This window comes from Neodiprion pinetum, chromosome 1, assembly GCF_021155775.2.
Source record: "Neodiprion pinetum isolate iyNeoPine1 chromosome 1, iyNeoPine1.2, whole genome shotgun sequence".
Taxonomy (NCBI): domain Eukaryota; kingdom Metazoa; phylum Arthropoda; class Insecta; order Hymenoptera; family Diprionidae; genus Neodiprion; species Neodiprion pinetum.
The window spans coordinates 40829664-40847941 of NC_060232.1; the positions used below are offsets into that span (position 1 = coordinate 40829664).

An 18278-nucleotide genomic window follows, 5' to 3' on the forward strand; every position below is an offset into this window, starting at 1 on the left:
TTCAGCAGTAAAATCCATGGAAAAGTGTGTCCGGAAATGTTACTAGAATATACCGTATAAAAGACGGTTCAGTCGCATGAAGATACATCGTATATATACATCCATCTCGCCACGTGTTTACAATAGCTGTGTAATCAGCATCGACTGAAAAATTCTTTGCATTTATTCTCGAAACAGAAGACGTCGTCATTGCGTCACCACGCATCTACAATTGATATGATAGCTTGGAAGACTCTCCGTGTCGCTCATCTCTCGCGCAGTCACGTACACTCGATATTCCTCCGTGCTGCTCGTGGTTGTAGATGTAGATACACTAATTAGCGCAACGAACACTAGCAGCATACATTTTCAGAATTGAAGCAAGGTGTATCAAGTGTTATTTATCAGTCAAAGATAGCTTTGGAACAGCTAATCTAGTCTGGGAGTTATGGGTAGTGGCTGCTCTATTTTCGAGCAGATATGTCGAAGTAATTGTGTGGCGTTACATCTGTAATCTAGTGAAGTGTTGTTGACAAGTGATTATTCTCGATAAATCGAAAATAATTTCATAAAGGCGTACTTATAATACGTATAGGCACGAATCGTGAAGCAATCCTACACTTTACGACCTTCTGGTGCAGAGAGGTTGAAATTATTGTACCAAGTTGACGTGGCTCGGCTCCCAACAACTCGATACTTGTTGTTAGTTTCGGTCAAGACAGTTGTTTCCTGCCCAAGTTTCTGAACGGACGGTGATTCCCTGTGACTTGTTACATTAGTTGAAATTAATATTTTTTGAGCTGAGACGCGTGTTTTTGAAATTTTCTCAAGTTCGGTTGGAAGAGAACTTCCGTTTTTGAAACACGAAACTTGGTATCGGTATCACTAATACTTCCTATTAATAACAAGATCGCTCAGAAATCCAGGAAATCATGGAGTGTTGTTCAACTCTGTTGTTGAGTGTTTTGGCAGGTCTGGTGGGAGTTTACTATCTGGTATGTAGAAAGATGAACTGCTTCAAGAGAAAGGGAATCCCGTATGTAAAGGGTATACCATTCATCGGAAACATGAGTCCGGCAGTTTTCAAACAGATGTCTTTCGCCGAGAACGTGCAACGATTATATAATGCTAAACGAGATGTCAAGTACGTCGGAATTTTCGAATTCATGAACCCAGTGGTAATGCTGCGTGATCCTGAACTGATAAGATCAGTGACTATAAAGAATTTTGACAACTTTCAAGACCACCGAAATTTCATCGACGAAGTGCTGGATCCGCTTTTGGCAAAAAACTTATTCTTTCTCCAGGGGGAACGCTGGCGAGACATGCGGTCTCTTCTCAGTCCGGCATTTACGTCGAGCAAGATGAAGATGATGTTCAAATTGGTGTCCCAATGCGGTGGTGACCTCGCGGATTACCTGATCGCAAAAGCTTCGCTGGAGCCAATTGAGGTAGAGATGAAAGACATCTTTACAAGATACACAAACGACGTCATCGCAACCTCGGCCTTTGGCATTACCGTCAACTCACTAAAGGACAGAGACAATGAGTTTTATACAATGGGTAAAAAAGCTACGACTTTCAGCGGAAAGAAAACAATCCGAATATTCATCGTTAGGAGCAGTTCGTTCCTCGCCAAACTATTCAGCATAAGAATCATCGAAACCAACGTGCGAAAATTCTTCAGTAACGTAATTGAGTCAAATATAGCAATGCGGGACAGTCAAGGAATCGTGCGTAACGATATGATACATCTGATGCTGCAGGCACGTGACAAAAGCGACAAAATAAAGTTGAGTGTCAAAGATATGACCGCTCAAGCCTTCATTTTCTTCTTCGGTGGATTCGACACCTCGTCTACGCTCATGAGTTTCGCTGCCCATGAGGTCGCGATCAACCCTGAAATCCAGGACAAGTTGCGGGCCGAGATCGACGCCGTTCTCGAAGTGGTCCAGGGTGAGCTGACCTATGAGGCCTTGCACGGTATGCGGTACTTGGATGCGGTGATGAACGAAGCTCTGCGTCTTTATCCTCCAGTGGCAATGGTGGACCGTCTTTGCAACAAGGCTTTCGAGCTGCCGCCAGCCGCGCCAGGATTAGCCCCGCTCACCCTGAAGCCCGGGGACAACATCTGGCTTCCGATTCACGGCTTGCACCGGGACCCCGAGTATTTTTCCGAACCGGAAAAGTTCCAGCCCGAGCGTTTTTCCGACGAGAACAAGAACAAGATTCCACCGTTCGCCTTCTTACCTTTCGGACTTGGCCCAAGGTCGTGTATTGGAAACAGGTTCGCCCTCATGGAAGCAAAACTGGCCCTGTTTCACCTCGTCGCTAAGTGCATCCTGTCCCCTTCTACCAAGACTTCGATTCCTATACAGTTGGACAAGCAGGATTTCAACACCACTGCGGAAAATGGTTTCTGGTTAACCATTCAACGACGGTCGTAGTCTCATACCTATAATGCATTGTGTTTGAATGACTGTCGTTCTGTACTTCATTGCAAGTCTTCGTGCGTATAACTTGTTGATGATCCTTATCGGCTTACGTCGTAATTACGTTTTTAACGAAGAGCACGTATAACCTCATGTATAGGCATACATGTATGATGTAAATGTATTTATAGATACGCAATTTCTTTTCTATTGCCAAATTTCAGACTACCGAAGACTTGGAGCTGTTCAGTTAATTCGAAGAGTCAATTAAATTGACTATCGTTAACGATATTCAACTAAACCTTGAGAGTATCACATAACATCGACGTAAGAGTTGAACGAACGTGCTGTAAAATAAGTTAAACTCATTGAAAGTTGTAACTATGATGTGCTGTATAAGAGATTAGGATAAAAGTGAAAAATATATCATAAATGTTTATAAAAAATTTTCATGGTACACCGTAATAGTTTTAAACAGTGGGTTGAAAAACTTCCAATCTTATGGTCAGCACTAAAATCTGTTTCTTAATCTGATTTCTGTTTTTAGATACGCTGCTAGTTGTCATTGTGTAGCACATCCTCTGTCGACTAGTAGATTTAGACGATTGGGGCTAGCTTCAAAATGTGTTTGTGTCTCAAATGGGAAAGCGATCGATTTTAGTCTATCCGTGACGTTGGTGATAATTGAACAATTTTCTTAGTTACACGCTAGGTATATGAACAATTATTTCAAAACCTGAGGATTTTGTATATCAAGCTCGCGGTGGCTGGAACGTGAGTGCAGTCACCGAGAGTGTAAGAGGTCCGGAGAAAGATCCGCCTCTACTTTTCTCTCGAGACATGTAACCCACTCTTATAGTCGACGGTGCGGGTGATTGATGGGGATGATGATGGTCGCCAAACATACACGGGGCCCTTGGGTCTTTGGGAGTATATCAGCTCTGACGCCGGTGCATTCAGGAGGGTGACCAGTGACCCGCCAACGTTTTCACCATCCGAGTGACTCGAACCTCTTCGCGGAGGTGCTCTTCAGATTTCTCTCTTTGTATTTCCCCGTGAAAGTGGCGACGTGGAGTGCGACGGGGCGAAGGTGAACGACTAGCATTTGGCGTGTAGCGCTATGCAGAGCATGAGAATTCTCTGAATTACGTGGTCGGCTTCTCCTCGTAAAATCCAACAAATGAGAAAAAAAAGTCACGCCCTCTGCTCGGCGGTACAGCGCTAGCCGTACATATTAGGAATACACTATGCCCCGGCGTATAACTCACTTATAAGTATGCATGAAGTTGACTTTCGGCTGTCTGAAATATTAAGTAGCTCTAGTCTCTTCGCCGGAGCAGCCTCCCTTCCCCGCATTCCCGTTATCACAACCCTCTTCGGCTCTCGCATCTCGTGCTCCAAAAGACGACAACGCGCGACTATTTGCAAACCACCGAACGCTGTGTGAGCATCCACAGCGGTGAGGTGAGGGGAGGTGCAGCTTCACGGGGGTTGTGTACTTGATAAATAATTCGTATTATAGAGAGCAAGATTTGAAACTGCTCGGTTACAGCACCAAAATCAGCCTCACTTAAGGCCTGAGCTGAAAATTACTTGGAAAAATGGATTGCCGAATGGTCGCTCGAGTTGGAGCGTTTGATCATAATTAACCTAAGAATACATAAGAAGACCAAACACGAAACACACAGTAGCTGATCCTTATCTGGCACTGTCACGCGTGAACACCGCAAATTTAAAACACCAGACCTTAATAAACACCAATTCGATTCAATTCAAACGATTCAAACAAAAATAAGTGCCTGGAGACTCCCGAATTGACCATTCAAACGTTGACTACAATGTTACATGGTTTCACTTTTTTACCTTTGTCACACGATACCGATAGTATCAAGTTTACATCGATCAGGCGTGTCTAGACTCAAAGAAACTACTGGGACTTAATATTTAAACAATTTTATCTCTAAGATAAACGGACTTGTATGATTGCTTTGATGACTGCTCAGGTCCTGGTACCAAACATTAGAACATCATCTTACCCTTAGGTTATTAGGTCCAGCCTGCTATTCTTGCAGTCAGGGTTTCAATTTCTCTAAATGAATGCCGAAGTATTTCACTCTATATCGCTGATAATCAGCGATTGTCCACTTATTGATACACAGGTTAGTGGCGTTGCTTAACGAAGATTCGAGTTGGATGTATTTGCAGTCGCGTTAGAAGTTTGAAATTCGGGCGCAAAGGTGAAGAATAAGGCGACTAACGTTGGGAGCGCGGAATACGGTGACGGTACCTAGTTAAGGTTTGAGTTGGTTGTTGTTCTTTTTGTGGTCGTAGCGGGTAGAGGCACTTAAAGTTTTGGCCAAAGTGAGCGAATCCACTGAAATATTTAAAGTGGTTGCTTTGCTTTGGCGTGGCTGCAGCAGAAGTAGCTCGGGAGTTTCTTGGCGGCAAAGATTGCAAAGTTTCGCGTAGATTCCTTAGAAAGTCGGACTTGTTTCGTTCCTGCTCTGACTCCGAACGCACGCGGCAGTGTAGCGGTGGGTTTGCTGGTCGAGCAGAGGGTCGGGGGGGGGGGGGGGGGGGAGGGCTGGTGAAAAGACGAAACGGGCTTTTGTCAGTGGCCCGACCCTCGCCGCCGGCGGAGACGGAGAACGAGGTGAGTTTAAACTTTATTAATTGCGCTTTTTGTTATGGAAATTGGAGGGACCGTTAGCGGAACGATGAAAGATCAGTCTCTGAATTCATTGGCCTCATATCTGAAAAGTTTAAACGATATCTCGAAACTCCGATAACCTCTCCAGCGGCCCTCGCAATACCTCCGATACCGCCGGCGATACACAAAGCCGCAATCCTCACTCGAGATCTGCTCACCTTCCGCCTCGTCTTCTTGTCCTCGAGTACCGCAACCCCGGGCCACTCATCCACCGTCAGAGGATAAAAGAAGGAACGAAAAAGCGAGAGCCGAGGGGTACGGGGTGCCAGAGCGCAAAACATTCGCAAGCTCTTCAACCGTTATTACGCTGTATTTCCCGGAGGGATATTCCGTTTCGCCTCTGACTAATGACCGGTTCCCGCACCGGCGTACGATTCGTGGAAAATGCTCTTGTCTCTTCGCCCTCCTCTGTTGCCGCTCAATTATCAATGGATCAAACAACTTAGTACTCGGTTGAGTGCCGTATTGTTGCAAGAACAACGCAACTTGGTCCCCATTCTGATAGGCAAGCCTCAGCCTCACGCTCGATGAGAGTGAGAGACGAAGATTAAGAGAGAGAGAGAGAGAGAGAGAGAGAGAAGAGAGTCGACAAGAATAACGCGTTGGGCCGAGGCAGGAAGGGAGAGGGGGGATAACACAAAGGAAGGAGATATCTCGTTGGCCGGTCGGTACTTTTGTTCTTCGTTATATTCACCCGGGACCGGCGGATCAATTTTCAATTACTTACAGGTGTTTCTTTTATTTTTCTTTTACTTTTTTTCTTCTTGTTTCCGTTTGTCCAAATCTTTGAAAGCACCCATAACAAGACGAGAACAAAGACGAGCAGGTAAAAAGAGATACACGATATCTGTGCACAATTATAAACGTGCAGGAAATACAAGCTGCAGTTGCAGCTAAAGCTGAAACCTGAAAGATGCATGCCGTCTTCTTATTATCGACACCTCTTGTTTGTCGCGAAGGCGGTATTCACACACACAAAGAAGTTCAATTTGAATAAGGAGTTGCGCATTGGTAGTTATTAAAGAAACTCGTCATCTCATACAGCTTCTTTACAGCTTTAATTCATACATGTTTTACGCTTCAACGTCGCAAGCTCTCTTCTCTCCTCTCCTTCAGGCTATGGAAAGCGGGTATAATCCGCGCGTGGTTAACGAAGAGCGACAGTACCGCCGCTAGGCATCCCTAATTTACTACTAAGTGCCTCGGCTTTGTTTTCTCCAGCTGATTTCAGCCCCGTGAGCATTGTGTGCGCAGCGGCAGCTGCCCAAAGCGACGTCAGTATGAGGGGTGGGTGCTCCTCGATCAGAGAAGGCGCGCAGTGATCGCGTTTAACGCCGAGTTAATGCTGCGAAGATTCCGCGCCAGGTCTGCTGGAGTCAATCGAGTGCAAACGCAGATCGAGACCTCTGCCGCCTCACCGTCTCGGAAATCCCATCACGGAGACTGGTCGAAGCTACACCACCGACGCCGCGCCATCTCCACCCCCCTCATAACAGGTTCCTCACTTCGGACCCTCTTCTCTCGGTGTCGTACGGCTCGGTGCCTTCGGGCACATGGACAAGCACGTGTATAGGTACGGGAATTTCTGCGGTGCATTGTGTGAGGAAGGGGTGGTTTGTCGAATCCACTCCAACCGAGGCATTCGGGCAGTCGTTGAACCTGCCGCACGGTCGAACAGATAGACGGTAAATATTCACATCAAGGGGGTCCGAACACCTCCGATGTTGAAAAAACAGGGACTCAAATCGCGATAATGTGTTGTATCGTCATATTTTTAAAACAAACTATGCAATTCTCTTTCAGTGTCAGGTACGAAGCCGCGACTCGGGGTTGAAGCGTAAAATTCAAACACGGAACGATTTGCAGACCCGAAATCTGAATAGGATATGAAATGCGGACCGCGTTACATCGCAGGCTGTACGACAGGGGTGTAACTAGGCATTTAGGGGCCACGGAGCAAGGACGCGAATTAGGCGTCCTTGGTGAATAATGAAACATATTTTTTTTAAGTTTATTCCAAATAAAACAGTCAGATATTCGATCTATGCATTCTATTCACTGTGAACTAAAATTACCATTAATCCAAAAAGAGAAAAAAATATCTTACGATTTTGAGTTTTAAGTCGATATAACTATTAACAGAGTTACCATATTAAATTGAAATAAGCATTTGAAATGGAAAATACTAGAATCACACTGGCAAGTTGTCGGATTAGCTAAAATGACATGCTGGCCTCTGATGGCGAACTAATAAGCCGTAACCTAACCTTGCGGAATGCATCTGAAAACACAGTACGTAATCAAAAGAGCGAAACATCACGATCACAAATCCGAATAACATATTCCGACTTCATTTTTTACCCCCAGACTTGGGAGTCCCGTCACCTAGTTACGCCCCTGATGCTGGAATGAGTGAAATATAACGATATATTGCACGGAGAAAATGTCAATATAACGTCTTAAGCAAGTTAGGGAGTTTGGGAAGGTTTTAGGGTATTGTAAAACGTCCCTGTTTGTCGAGTTAAGGAGTTAAGTGACGAGGGAGCAACGGCCTACGGAACAGTCTCCGCAATTATGAGATTGCGTCACGGGGGTTACGATCGCAGAGGCGACCGCATGCGGGAGGGCCGTACTTATCAGTCGGCGGGTACCGAATTAAGCCGTTTGAAATTCGGTAAAATGATATTGGAAATTAGTGGCGGCATTCATTCGGTCGCAGGTGCCTGCCGACCGGCACTCATCAAAGCGCCATTCAACCCTCGCGACGCATATCGCTTATTCCGGGGAAGCGAATGCATTATCGTCACTTGTGTCTCTCTGGGCGCGATGCTCGCGCGTGATCGCCATACGCCAGCGGATTCCGAGCCGGCCGCGTTCATCCGTTCATTCGCGGACCTCGTTCACCGTTCAAATTCGCCGCCCCTAGCCGCGAGAGGCGAGGGTGCAGGCTCTCAACTCGCTCCGGAGCAGAGCGAGATTTTATTCCAAAGTTTCCTCGCCGCGATGCCAACGCCAACGCAACGCCGGAACGAAATTCATTTGGCCAAATTAAATAGAGTTTAGCAATTTGCGCTTAATCCATTTGTCGGGGATCCTGTACCGCCGCTGCCCCGTCACTCTATCTCTCTCTCTCTCTCTCTCTCTCTCTCTCACTTCCTCTCTCTCTCCCTCCCTGCCGGTCCTGCATCTTGGGTCTCCATCTTCTTCCTCCCCTCCATCTCTCTCGCCCCCTTCGCTTCGCCTCGAACCCACGCTCTTATTACCGCGGAGCTTGTTTCCTTCGAGGTTTCCTGTGTCTGTTACCGTTTTGCCGGCGAAGGAAAGGAAGGTGGTCTGCGAGGACGAGGGGCGGTGTAACGGAGGACGAAGGACCCCCCGAAGCCCGTGCGGCTCTAAGTGTATTGGTAGTTGCGCGAAACCTTTTATTTTTCCAGGTTCTGCTTCTGCAGCTCCGTGGTGGACAGCGGACCCTAAGAACACGAGGACAACCCTCGATCGCTCGGAGAACACGGCGGTTCAACCTTCGGCTATATAACCGACGATCGATCGAACTTACCCAGGAAGAGTGGCATCCTCTCCAAAATTCAGTTCAACCGACAATTATTCACTCAGACACAGTGACAGGGGTGCTCCGAATCTATGCAGGATCAAAGTGTACTTTTTTATTCATCTTCACACGGTGTGCCACAAGTGTAATTTCCTTAATTTTCCCGAAAGTTTAAAACAAGTTTCAATCACCGAGCGTTGAAAAGAACGGTGCAGCCGTTCGTTCTCCGCTTGTATGAAAATTGAAATTGGTTCCAGTCTCCACCGCATGGAAATATTCGAATTCCAGTAGACCAGGAGTACCTACGTAAAACCTACTACAGCTGCCTGACGTGCCGAACGAGTGAAGCGAATGAGCGAGCACGAAACGACCGACAAAGTTAATTTCAGCGAACCTTTGATAACGGAGAGAAAGAAAATTGAATTAGGTGTTTAGCACCGGTTCCTCTACCTGCCTCTATACTGCCCGAACATGTACATACGTACCGACTTTTTATACTTGATTTACGTCTAGTCGGATAGTCTCTGTCCCCTACGTTCAGTTCAGGTCAAATATTCTCTGATTAGCAATTATGTCACCATAAAACTTTTGACTATCAATATAAGGGTCTTGGTGGACGGTTATTTGGTACCTAGCAAATGTTTGACAGGTACAGAGAAGGTGGTAAATTATTTAGGACTAAGATGATCTGAAACGTTTTTATTGATTCTCCTAAGAATCGTTTTTCTTGATGTCAAATCACGAATCGAGCCTGTAAAGGCTTCTGGCATACGCATAGGCAGAAGCCTTTACAGCATTTGTAATTATAATACATGGTGTAGGTGGATTCAGTTCCCTTCGTTACAAGCCGGTGCTAAATTATTCTTTCGGTTAATTAATTTGAAAGACCGCCCGGAGGCAGCTTGTCGGACTGCGAAGTGAATGGAAGCTATGTGTATTTTTTTTCAATCCCATTTCTGGTATCACTGGCAACCTGGCGAGCCTCCGGCCTTTATATGGTAACCGAATCACTTTTAATCCTAAAATATGAGATGTACCCTTCAGCTCGGAATTCCCACGAATCACCGCGTTGAACATACACAGCACAATATCTACGCCTGTACCCGAAGCGTAATTTTAAAAGTGAGAGAAAGTTGAAAAGTTGATATTCAATTCCTCGCAGCCGCGAAATGTGAGAAAGAGAAAGAAAGACGGAAAATGTAAACACGAACAAAACGGAGGTACGATAATGTTTTGGTGCATCTACGAGTCCTTACAGAGACAACTTATCATGATTCACTTGACCTCTTGACTCATCTGCCCAACGAGTGCTCGGCCATCGGTAAGCTGTGCAAGAATTTATACCCTTTGCGTGGTCCATTTTTTGGACATCATATATTTCTGGGGTGATTCCCCGTCGATTTTTACGTCCCCACTCCCAATACATACCAAAATAGTGCATCGGAAAAAATCGCCACACACGTATGGTGTATATGACGGAAGTCCAACGCAATCGGAGAAATTGAACGTGAAGTAATTGACGGTGAAACACAATGTCGAAATAACCAAAAAATTCTAACGTCTCGTGTGATGCGGGAATTATTCGATTTGCACGGGTTTCTCTTTCCCGAGGGGAAGGCGGCCACGTGAATACGTCTACCGTCATGGCGTTACGTATTTCGGAACCACTGCAGAGGTATTCGTAACACAATTAAGTATTACAGGGGATTCTGTGCCTAGAGACCTTCGGCGTTAACATCTTTTGATGCGCCTCATTCCTGATGAACATATTGCACAAAGAGATGGGAGAAAAAAAGTACGTGACGTAATATGTAAATAATGAGAGGAGGAATTAACTAAAAAACAGAGGTGAACTGAACCGAGTCTGAAAGACGTAAACGAGCGAGAAGAAAAAGGTATAATTATGAAAAATTTCCTTCGATTTCGCGTAATTTTTTACACGCAGTGAGATATCTTACACACATTTCACACCGTATTACTCTTGTAATATCGATTATTTTGTACGCTTGAAACACTGTTCTTGCAGATTAGCTAGATTTTAACAAATATTTAACGAGCAGTTGCCTTTCCGTCATTGTGCGTCAGCTTAATGACCAAAAGCTGCGTCATATGTTGGAAAAATGTGCGGTCAAACGGCGGTGGCTGAGCTTACGCCGATGTTATCACTGAAGCACCAGACGCGCATTGCTTTACTACCGTAACGGGCTGCCACCCGCGCCACAGTTTCTACTCGCGTCGCCACGTTGCAGGAACTATCCCGCAAGTATTTTGGCATTCTGCAGGAAACGTTGAAGCATGGATCCAAGAAATTGCAGGAAATCGAACCTGTTCAGCCGATAACTTGAAGATGCTTATCCATTTAAAAATAAAAAATTTTTTCCATATACGAGCAAGCGTTTATCCATCAGCTCCTGAGGTTCAGGATTCATCATCGAAGGTCAGGTTGGCGACGCGTATTCTTGGGGAATTAACACACATTTGCGCTGTTATTGCTTGAGAATACACGTAGTTTGCCTGGTCGATTTCGTCCACCTGTTCGATAAGTAAATTCAAGAAAGAAAAAACGCCGAGGTAAGTCGAGGATGAACGAGAGATAACCGAACATGTGAACCATATCAATTTTTTATCATTAAAAATATGTTATAATTGTCAATTCTGTACATGAGATATTTTTTTACGAAACGAATGCATAATTACCCATACTAGGCTACTTTGCCTGTCAAAGTGATATCGTAACCTCGGAAATTATTATTTGCATCGTAATTATACGACGCTCGAGCGATGTTCTGTAATTGCTGTAATAATTTTGACATACGTGATTATACAATTGATCAACGACATTGGCACAAAAAACGTGAAGAGATGAACCCAAGTACTCGCGAGTATTTGCCTCATATTGTACGAGCTTAACAAGCGTGCAGCGACGGCGAAGTCTTGAGGCAATCTTTCTGAGGAATCGGATACTCACCCGAGGAATGGTAAACGAGGGTAAGAATTTGAGGCAAAGGAAGAAATGACGATGAAAATAAAAGTAAACAAAATTCGAAAAAGGGGGACGTAAAAATAAAGCAAACGGGACGTCGAGTATAAAATAACTCTTGAGGGGCGCTGCAGCAAGGTTCGTTGAAAAGTTAACAGGCCGCGTAACGAGAGGGCTGCGCCGCCGACTCGGAAACACTTTTACTTAATGCTTCAACTTCCACTCACAATCAGTTTGCGTGGCGCGAAGAGAGTCGAAACCGCGGCAAGTCGAGTCGAGGACCTTCAACTAACAGTCCCACCTTCGCCTCTCCGCCAAATCAGGGTGCACTGCGTTCCGTCATCGAATTTCACTCGTCCATCCTCCCCTTCGGGATTCCTCAGGCACTCGTCTAATTCACCCCCGCAATTTCAGGGTAATTTCCCCTTTTATTATTCTCGATTCCACTTCTGGTTCCGCTGTATAATCTTCTTCGGGGCGAACCTTGTTGACTCTCTTCTTTCCTTCGCATCCACAAGTTCGAACAATTTTTTGCACACGCGAAACGGTTCCACCTAGACACGCGTTCCGCCGATACCTTTCACCCGCCGTTCACGTGCCGGCGCGTAATTGCCGACGTCGTGAAGCTGATCCCCATCAGCAAACACTGTGCCACGGGAAATGTCGGTTTACTAAGAGAATTGAGAATTAAAAGTTTTACTCGACGCCGTCCACCTTTCTCAGGGTTGAGAGGCGTCTGGGGAATCCCGCGACGTCTGACCGCGGCCCTTTTATTTGGCTCCGCACGCCACGGCGAAGGAAATTACATGAAGTGTGAGCTTAAAACAGTCGGTAGAATAGAAACAGGGATTAATGCTACCGAAGAAAGCATGCTGTTCCTATTTTTATTCACACGCGCCGTCGAGAAAACTTGACAAACTTTAATGGAGAGTCGCTGTGAGCTTTCCGCGCGTGCACCGCGAGTGGAACAGGCTTGCGAATCATTTATTTGATTGTCTGACTTGCAAAACAGACTCGTGCGAGGTCGTTTTATCGTCTGCGAAGATTGACCTCCCGCGGCGCGATACAAGAGGTGTGGAGGTTGGTAGGTTGCCGGCTGACTACGTGTGTACTCGGAGCAATTTCAATTACAAGGCTATTGTTGCCGCGTCTCCAGCAGGGGGTGGAAGAAAGGGAGGTTGCTGTGCCAGCGATCATTTTATACGTATTAGCAAATCAAATTTCGCTGAAATTATTTCAACGAAAATCAGGTAAAAGAGCGGTAAACATTCAACGGCGGAAATGCTGAGGGTCAGGCAGGGTGGGTGCACACTTGTAGAAATGTCTAAATGAACGCTGAATAACCGGTAATTGATTATGCGAAACTTGATGCGAAATTATACGGATAGAAATGAGTTATTTCAATTTTCACCATCTAGCAAATACAGGGGTACTACCTTGGTAGAAAATATTTTCAGTGAAAACCCGTTGCAGCGAATAGTCGATAAAAATCGACAGGAATATTGGGAGAAAGTTTTTCAGTTCTTATGCATATTTTTTCACATCCTACTTTGCTTTTTTCAGATTGTAACACAAAATTCTGCTAGTTTCAACCATTAATTGGTTTAATCAAATTTACCACGTTACAACTGAACAGTTTGTCTAATTGCAAGTCAAGGAAAGTGTATCCGAACCCAATTGATGGTCTGGATAGCTTTTGTTGAATTTTTACTTATTTTTTTTTTCATAGGTTTAGGTAAATACATCCCTTCATTCGTCTTGATGGAAACTGTGGAACGAAAATTCATTTACACTTGATCGATTCCGAACTTGGTCGCGAGTCTGTTACACAATGTGTAGAAAAAATGTATCAGTATCACCTTGAATCTTTTCGTGAAGAATGACAATATTGTCGAAAGTAAATAACAGAGTAAAAAGACATCGAGATCTAATGGAGATTTGGAGACTCCTAGAAATACTCATGCTGTATTAGCTAAAGGGCGTTGGAGAAATTTACTATAGAAGTGACCGAGGTTTCTTTAGGGAATTACAAAGAAACTATGCGCGAGAATAGTGGAAAGGTTTTGATTACGAATATCCATAAACTGCTTGTGAGTGGAGAGTATGAAAGGCCCAATATCATCCAGATCGCAGACATTCGAGCTGCAGTTGATACGGTTCTGGATTCTTGTCCAGTGGTGCATTTCCTCTGGGGTGAAAGCCAACCGACGAAACTTCTCGGCGATGATCTCATTATAGTTGCTTTGCCGGATCGGGCGATAGAAATCTTTCCAGCACCCCCGAGGGTGAGAGCGAGGTGCGAGCGAGATTGGAAGAGTGTCGAGGGCCGGCCCAGGGGTGAATCGAGTCACCCAACGAACGAACGAAAGAGCGCCAATATTTGTTCGGCCACTCCTCAACTTTTAAACGACGTCACGTGACTCGAATCGACGCCGACTTGCGGCGTTCCCTTAAATTAACAAAGAATTCCGAGTGTGTGGTGAGCTGGCGACGAACGAAAAGCTCTCATTGGCTAGGAATGCACCCTGCAAGGTCGATTGGCTACTCCTTTCGTTGGTAAGCTCAGGTGATCCGAAAGAAAATTTGTAAATACCATCGCCTCGGAAACGAAATTCATGTCTGGACTGGAATTCTTTACATTTGGCTGGTCCTGATTTATGGTGTTGACGATTTTTTGCCACCCAAACCCCCGAAGCAACTTTAAATAATTCGAAAATAATTGGCTAATTTTTCAGATTCCTACCTCAACTCTAAGATAGTCCGCTATGTGATCGAAGTCTCTTGTGGAAAAAACATGGGTATAACTTTTTTTCTCAGTTTATATTTTATTGTAAGTGTAATAATGTTCCAAAAATTCTGTAACTGCGAGGTTTTAGTGGGCACTAGTGCTACTATCTGAAAAAAACTACACATCATCATACCAGGTGATCTCTACAAATTCCACACTCTTGAAATTCGATTTTTTTTTTTTTTATTTAGAAGTGCAATTCGTCTAGATTGCGTAGTACGATACGGTGTTTTTCTTTTTTTTTTTTTCAGAGCACTAATAGTAGCCCTCTAAAGCCTGGTAGTTAATTTTTTGGAACATTATTACACTTACAGTAAAATATATACTGAGAAGAAAAGTTTGTCCCATGTTATTTTCATAAGAAACTTGGATCACAAAGCGCACTATCCTAGAGTTGGGGTAAAAATCTGAGAAAATTAGGTAATTGTTTTTCAGTTATTTGAAGTTTATTTCGGGGGTCGGGCGGAAGAAATTCGTCGATACCCCAAACAAGAACCAACTTACTGTAACGTACTTTGCACAGCTTGAAAAGTATGTTCGTGTTTTTCTTCTTATTCACCTGTGGGACAAGATTAAGGTGGACAAGCGTAGCACACGTATTGGATTAAAGCACGGTCTTTGCGAATTACAGAAGCGGAAGACGAGTAACCAGATTACCGGTGAAGATGCTCGGATTTCCCGATGCCCGCCGTATCGTGTCATCGATCAAAGGTATAAACAACAAGATTTCGTCTCCCTCTTTCTCTCCATGCTCCGTTCTGCCAAGTGAATGGAAAATGCCTCTCGAATAGCGAGGAACAATTACGAGTGGTTTTCTTTACGAAGCGGAAGTCATACTCGAGGAGTCTGAGGGTTCGGCTGCCGAAGCTGAATCAATTTGGAAAAAAGCAGCTTTCCACGGTGCTCTTGATGTCCTCGGCGCCGGGGCTTGTCTCGAAATCATCACCCCCCGGGGACCGCCTCAAGGACCCTCCCATCCTCCGTCAACTTCCAAGATAAACTCCTGGTCGCCTTCATTAGAGTTTTCCGGGCTATTTGTACACCGAGTATAGTATACGCGGTCAGCCTCCTCTTATTGCTGCCCAGAAACAACACGCGAGCTGATTGACCCGGCGTCGCGTGTCTCCTGTTTATTCGTCAGTTGTACGCCTCGTCTGGCCAAAGAAACGAGAAAAGTCAGATGCTAGTGGATACCCTACAAACATCGAAGAGGTACCCATCGAGGAAATGTTCCAATCACACGGTTTGTCACTTGTTAGATGAACAATTCAATCGGTGCGGTGAATGGCTAAATTCTGAAACGATATGCAAACTGTTATGTTGCACGTACCAATGGGATGTGTACCATTTCTACCGACGATGCGGAAATTGCTAGAGGAAAAATCTCCGTCAGTTTGGTCGTAAATTCGTGTTCCTTCACCTAATATCATTAATTCGATAATTGGTAATTGGTAATTGGTTACCTCGGGGATTGGCTTGCAGAGATTGACCGGAACACTCGAAGCTCGTGAGTTGAAGAGGTCTTGGAGGGTGATCGCAAACACGCGGAGTTTCTCTTCGTCGTCTTCTACGTTCATCTCTTTCCCGCCGCTCTCCGCGCCTGTTTCACTCGCGGCACTGAAGGTGCTGGCTAATTTAATTCTTAAATCAAGAATAAAAGTGAGGAGACCAGAATAAAAGGAATAAAGGCTATTGTCATGGAAAGTAGCGTAAAGCGCGGGTGTCCCGCTTTCCTTTATACACCGTTGCCCGCCGTTCTTTACAGAGACCCTTTTTATATTTTACATTTGAAAGGAGCGACGTTGCGGTACCTATAATAACTGCGGAGATTTTCTCTTCCGCATTTACCGTATATACCCACGCGGGCGCGACACATGCGGCTATAAAAATAAACGTTGCTCGGCTGTACAAATTGGAGTCCGTGAAAACTTGAGGTTCGAACGAGTCGACGCACAGCGTTGAGTAATTGATGTTGCCAAACTGATGTGCAAAATTGGTTCATCAAAATTTAATGCTACAAATTGAGCCGAACGAATTTGCCCTTTGTTTCGCACGTAGGTGAAAACCGTTTGCGACACTTGTCAATAATCGATCACATCGAAGGCAATCCTTGGAGTTTGTGGCCATAATACGAGCAATTCTCTAGGGCGAAGAATCACTCGCTGAACTTAGATGCGTCACTAGGAGTTTCCCCTCCGTATGCGGCACCTACTGCAGCCTACCTTCAAGTTACCTAAGCGAGGAACGAATTTCCTGCAGGAGCTTGACTGCAGCCCACGGAAGCCAACCGAGACTCGAGCGGACTGCAAGAGACGGAGGATCAGATATAGGCTGAGGGTGGAGGTAGAGGTGAAGGTGGATGAGGACAGGTCGGTGGCTATATGTCTATGTGCAGACAGGAAATACGCGGGGATTGATGCAGGCGTGGAAACGAAGCGGGACCGGAAGTCGGCGTGAATTCGCGCAGAGGATGCGCTGCTCTCGGTAAATCTACTCGAGGAAAATAACCTAGAAAGTGAGGAAGCCACGTCTTTTCACTTCCTCCGCATCTCCCGCGTCGAGCACATGCATATAGTACCTACAAAACAAGCAGGAAGGAAATGCCGGCCTCCGAACCTTCCGCTATTACCGTTATTTTCCATTATAAGATGTTTTGGCAAAGACTTTTACTCCCAAGGGGATGTCAAAATTCTCGAACAGTCAATACTGCTTGGAATCTGAGTCGTCCCGAATATGGACCAAAATTCATCTGCGTTAGTTCGTTAGTTTTTGAGTCACTATCGGAAAAAATGAATGATGAACAGCGTTGCCGATTCCGTTCAAAATATACTCGATCCTTGAAGCCTGAAGCCAGGAAGAACTGCATTGGTAGATATCAACATCATTGAAATCTGTTCAATTCTTCTGGATATATCGTCCGGCAAAAGATATTCGCAGGTGATTCTCTAGACTTCGAAAGGACGACATCAAATGAAAAATAAACTTTTACCCCTTTTGGAATGGCCATACCAACTCCCCCCCTTCACCAGCCTAAGTTGACCAAAGCGAAAATTTAGGAATCATCCAAACTTTGAGATGTTTTGATTCTGCACTAATTTTATGACACGATTATGAGCCGCATGTTGTAGCGAAACGCTGGTAGGCAAAGTTCTCCACATTTCCACGAATGGACCATCTTTCTGTATTTTATTTTTCATTGTCACTCTGTCTCTCTCTCTCCTTCTCTTTCTGTCCGTCTAACAAAAGCAACACAAGTTAGCGGAAGTGCTTGGAGCCATTCTTTACCGGTGCCGGGGGTGCAGTGTCGCGAGTAACGAATGTTATTGATGTCGGGCTGTGTGCCGCGTTGAGCATCGAGGACCACCGCGTGGGTGTCGGTAGTGTACGCTTTTCCGCCCTTATTGCCATTTTATACAACGGCACCTTATTTGTTCCACAAATATTCGATAACGCTCGATATCCTCTCTTTCACTTGTTTCTTCTTCCTTATTTTCTTATTTATCTATTTTGTTTTTTCTTCAGTGGTAAACTCCACCGAGAAAAATGATCGTCCTCCGAACAATGTTATTGCCGGTGTTATTCTCCCCGTTATCGACAAACTTTCCCTCGATCTCCGACTCAAAATTATCTTTCAACGCAATGCCGTTTTTGTTATGCGATTCGTTTGTTTTCTATCGATACAGAGATAGCGTTTCTAAGATATCCAAGCCTGTTCTTCCTCCGGAGGCGATCAAGATTTTACATCAGCAATATCGTCGAACGATACCGCGACTTTGGAGCTACGGATAACAAGATACATTGGAAGAATGATATACGGTACCTCGACAATTGAGTAGAAATTT

The 18278-nt window shown here is 44.9% G+C and overlaps 1 protein-coding gene across 1 annotated transcript; it reads left to right on the forward strand.

Annotated features, from left to right (window-relative positions):
- Positions 1-292: 292 nt before the first annotated feature.
- LOC124219983 (Cytochrome P450 9f2) lies at positions 293-2842 on the forward strand. Its single transcript, XM_046628294.2, has one exon. The coding sequence runs from the start codon at positions 912-914 to the stop codon at positions 2424-2426; it is 1515 nt and encodes a 504-aa protein (XP_046484250.1). The 5' UTR covers positions 293-911; the 3' UTR covers positions 2427-2842.
- Positions 2843-18278: the final 15436 nt, after the last annotated feature.

Coding starts and splice junctions, on each gene's coding strand:
- LOC124219983 (XM_046628294.2), top strand. CDS start 912: ATGGAGTGTTGTTCAACTCTGTTGTTGAGTGTTTTGGCAGGTCTGGTG.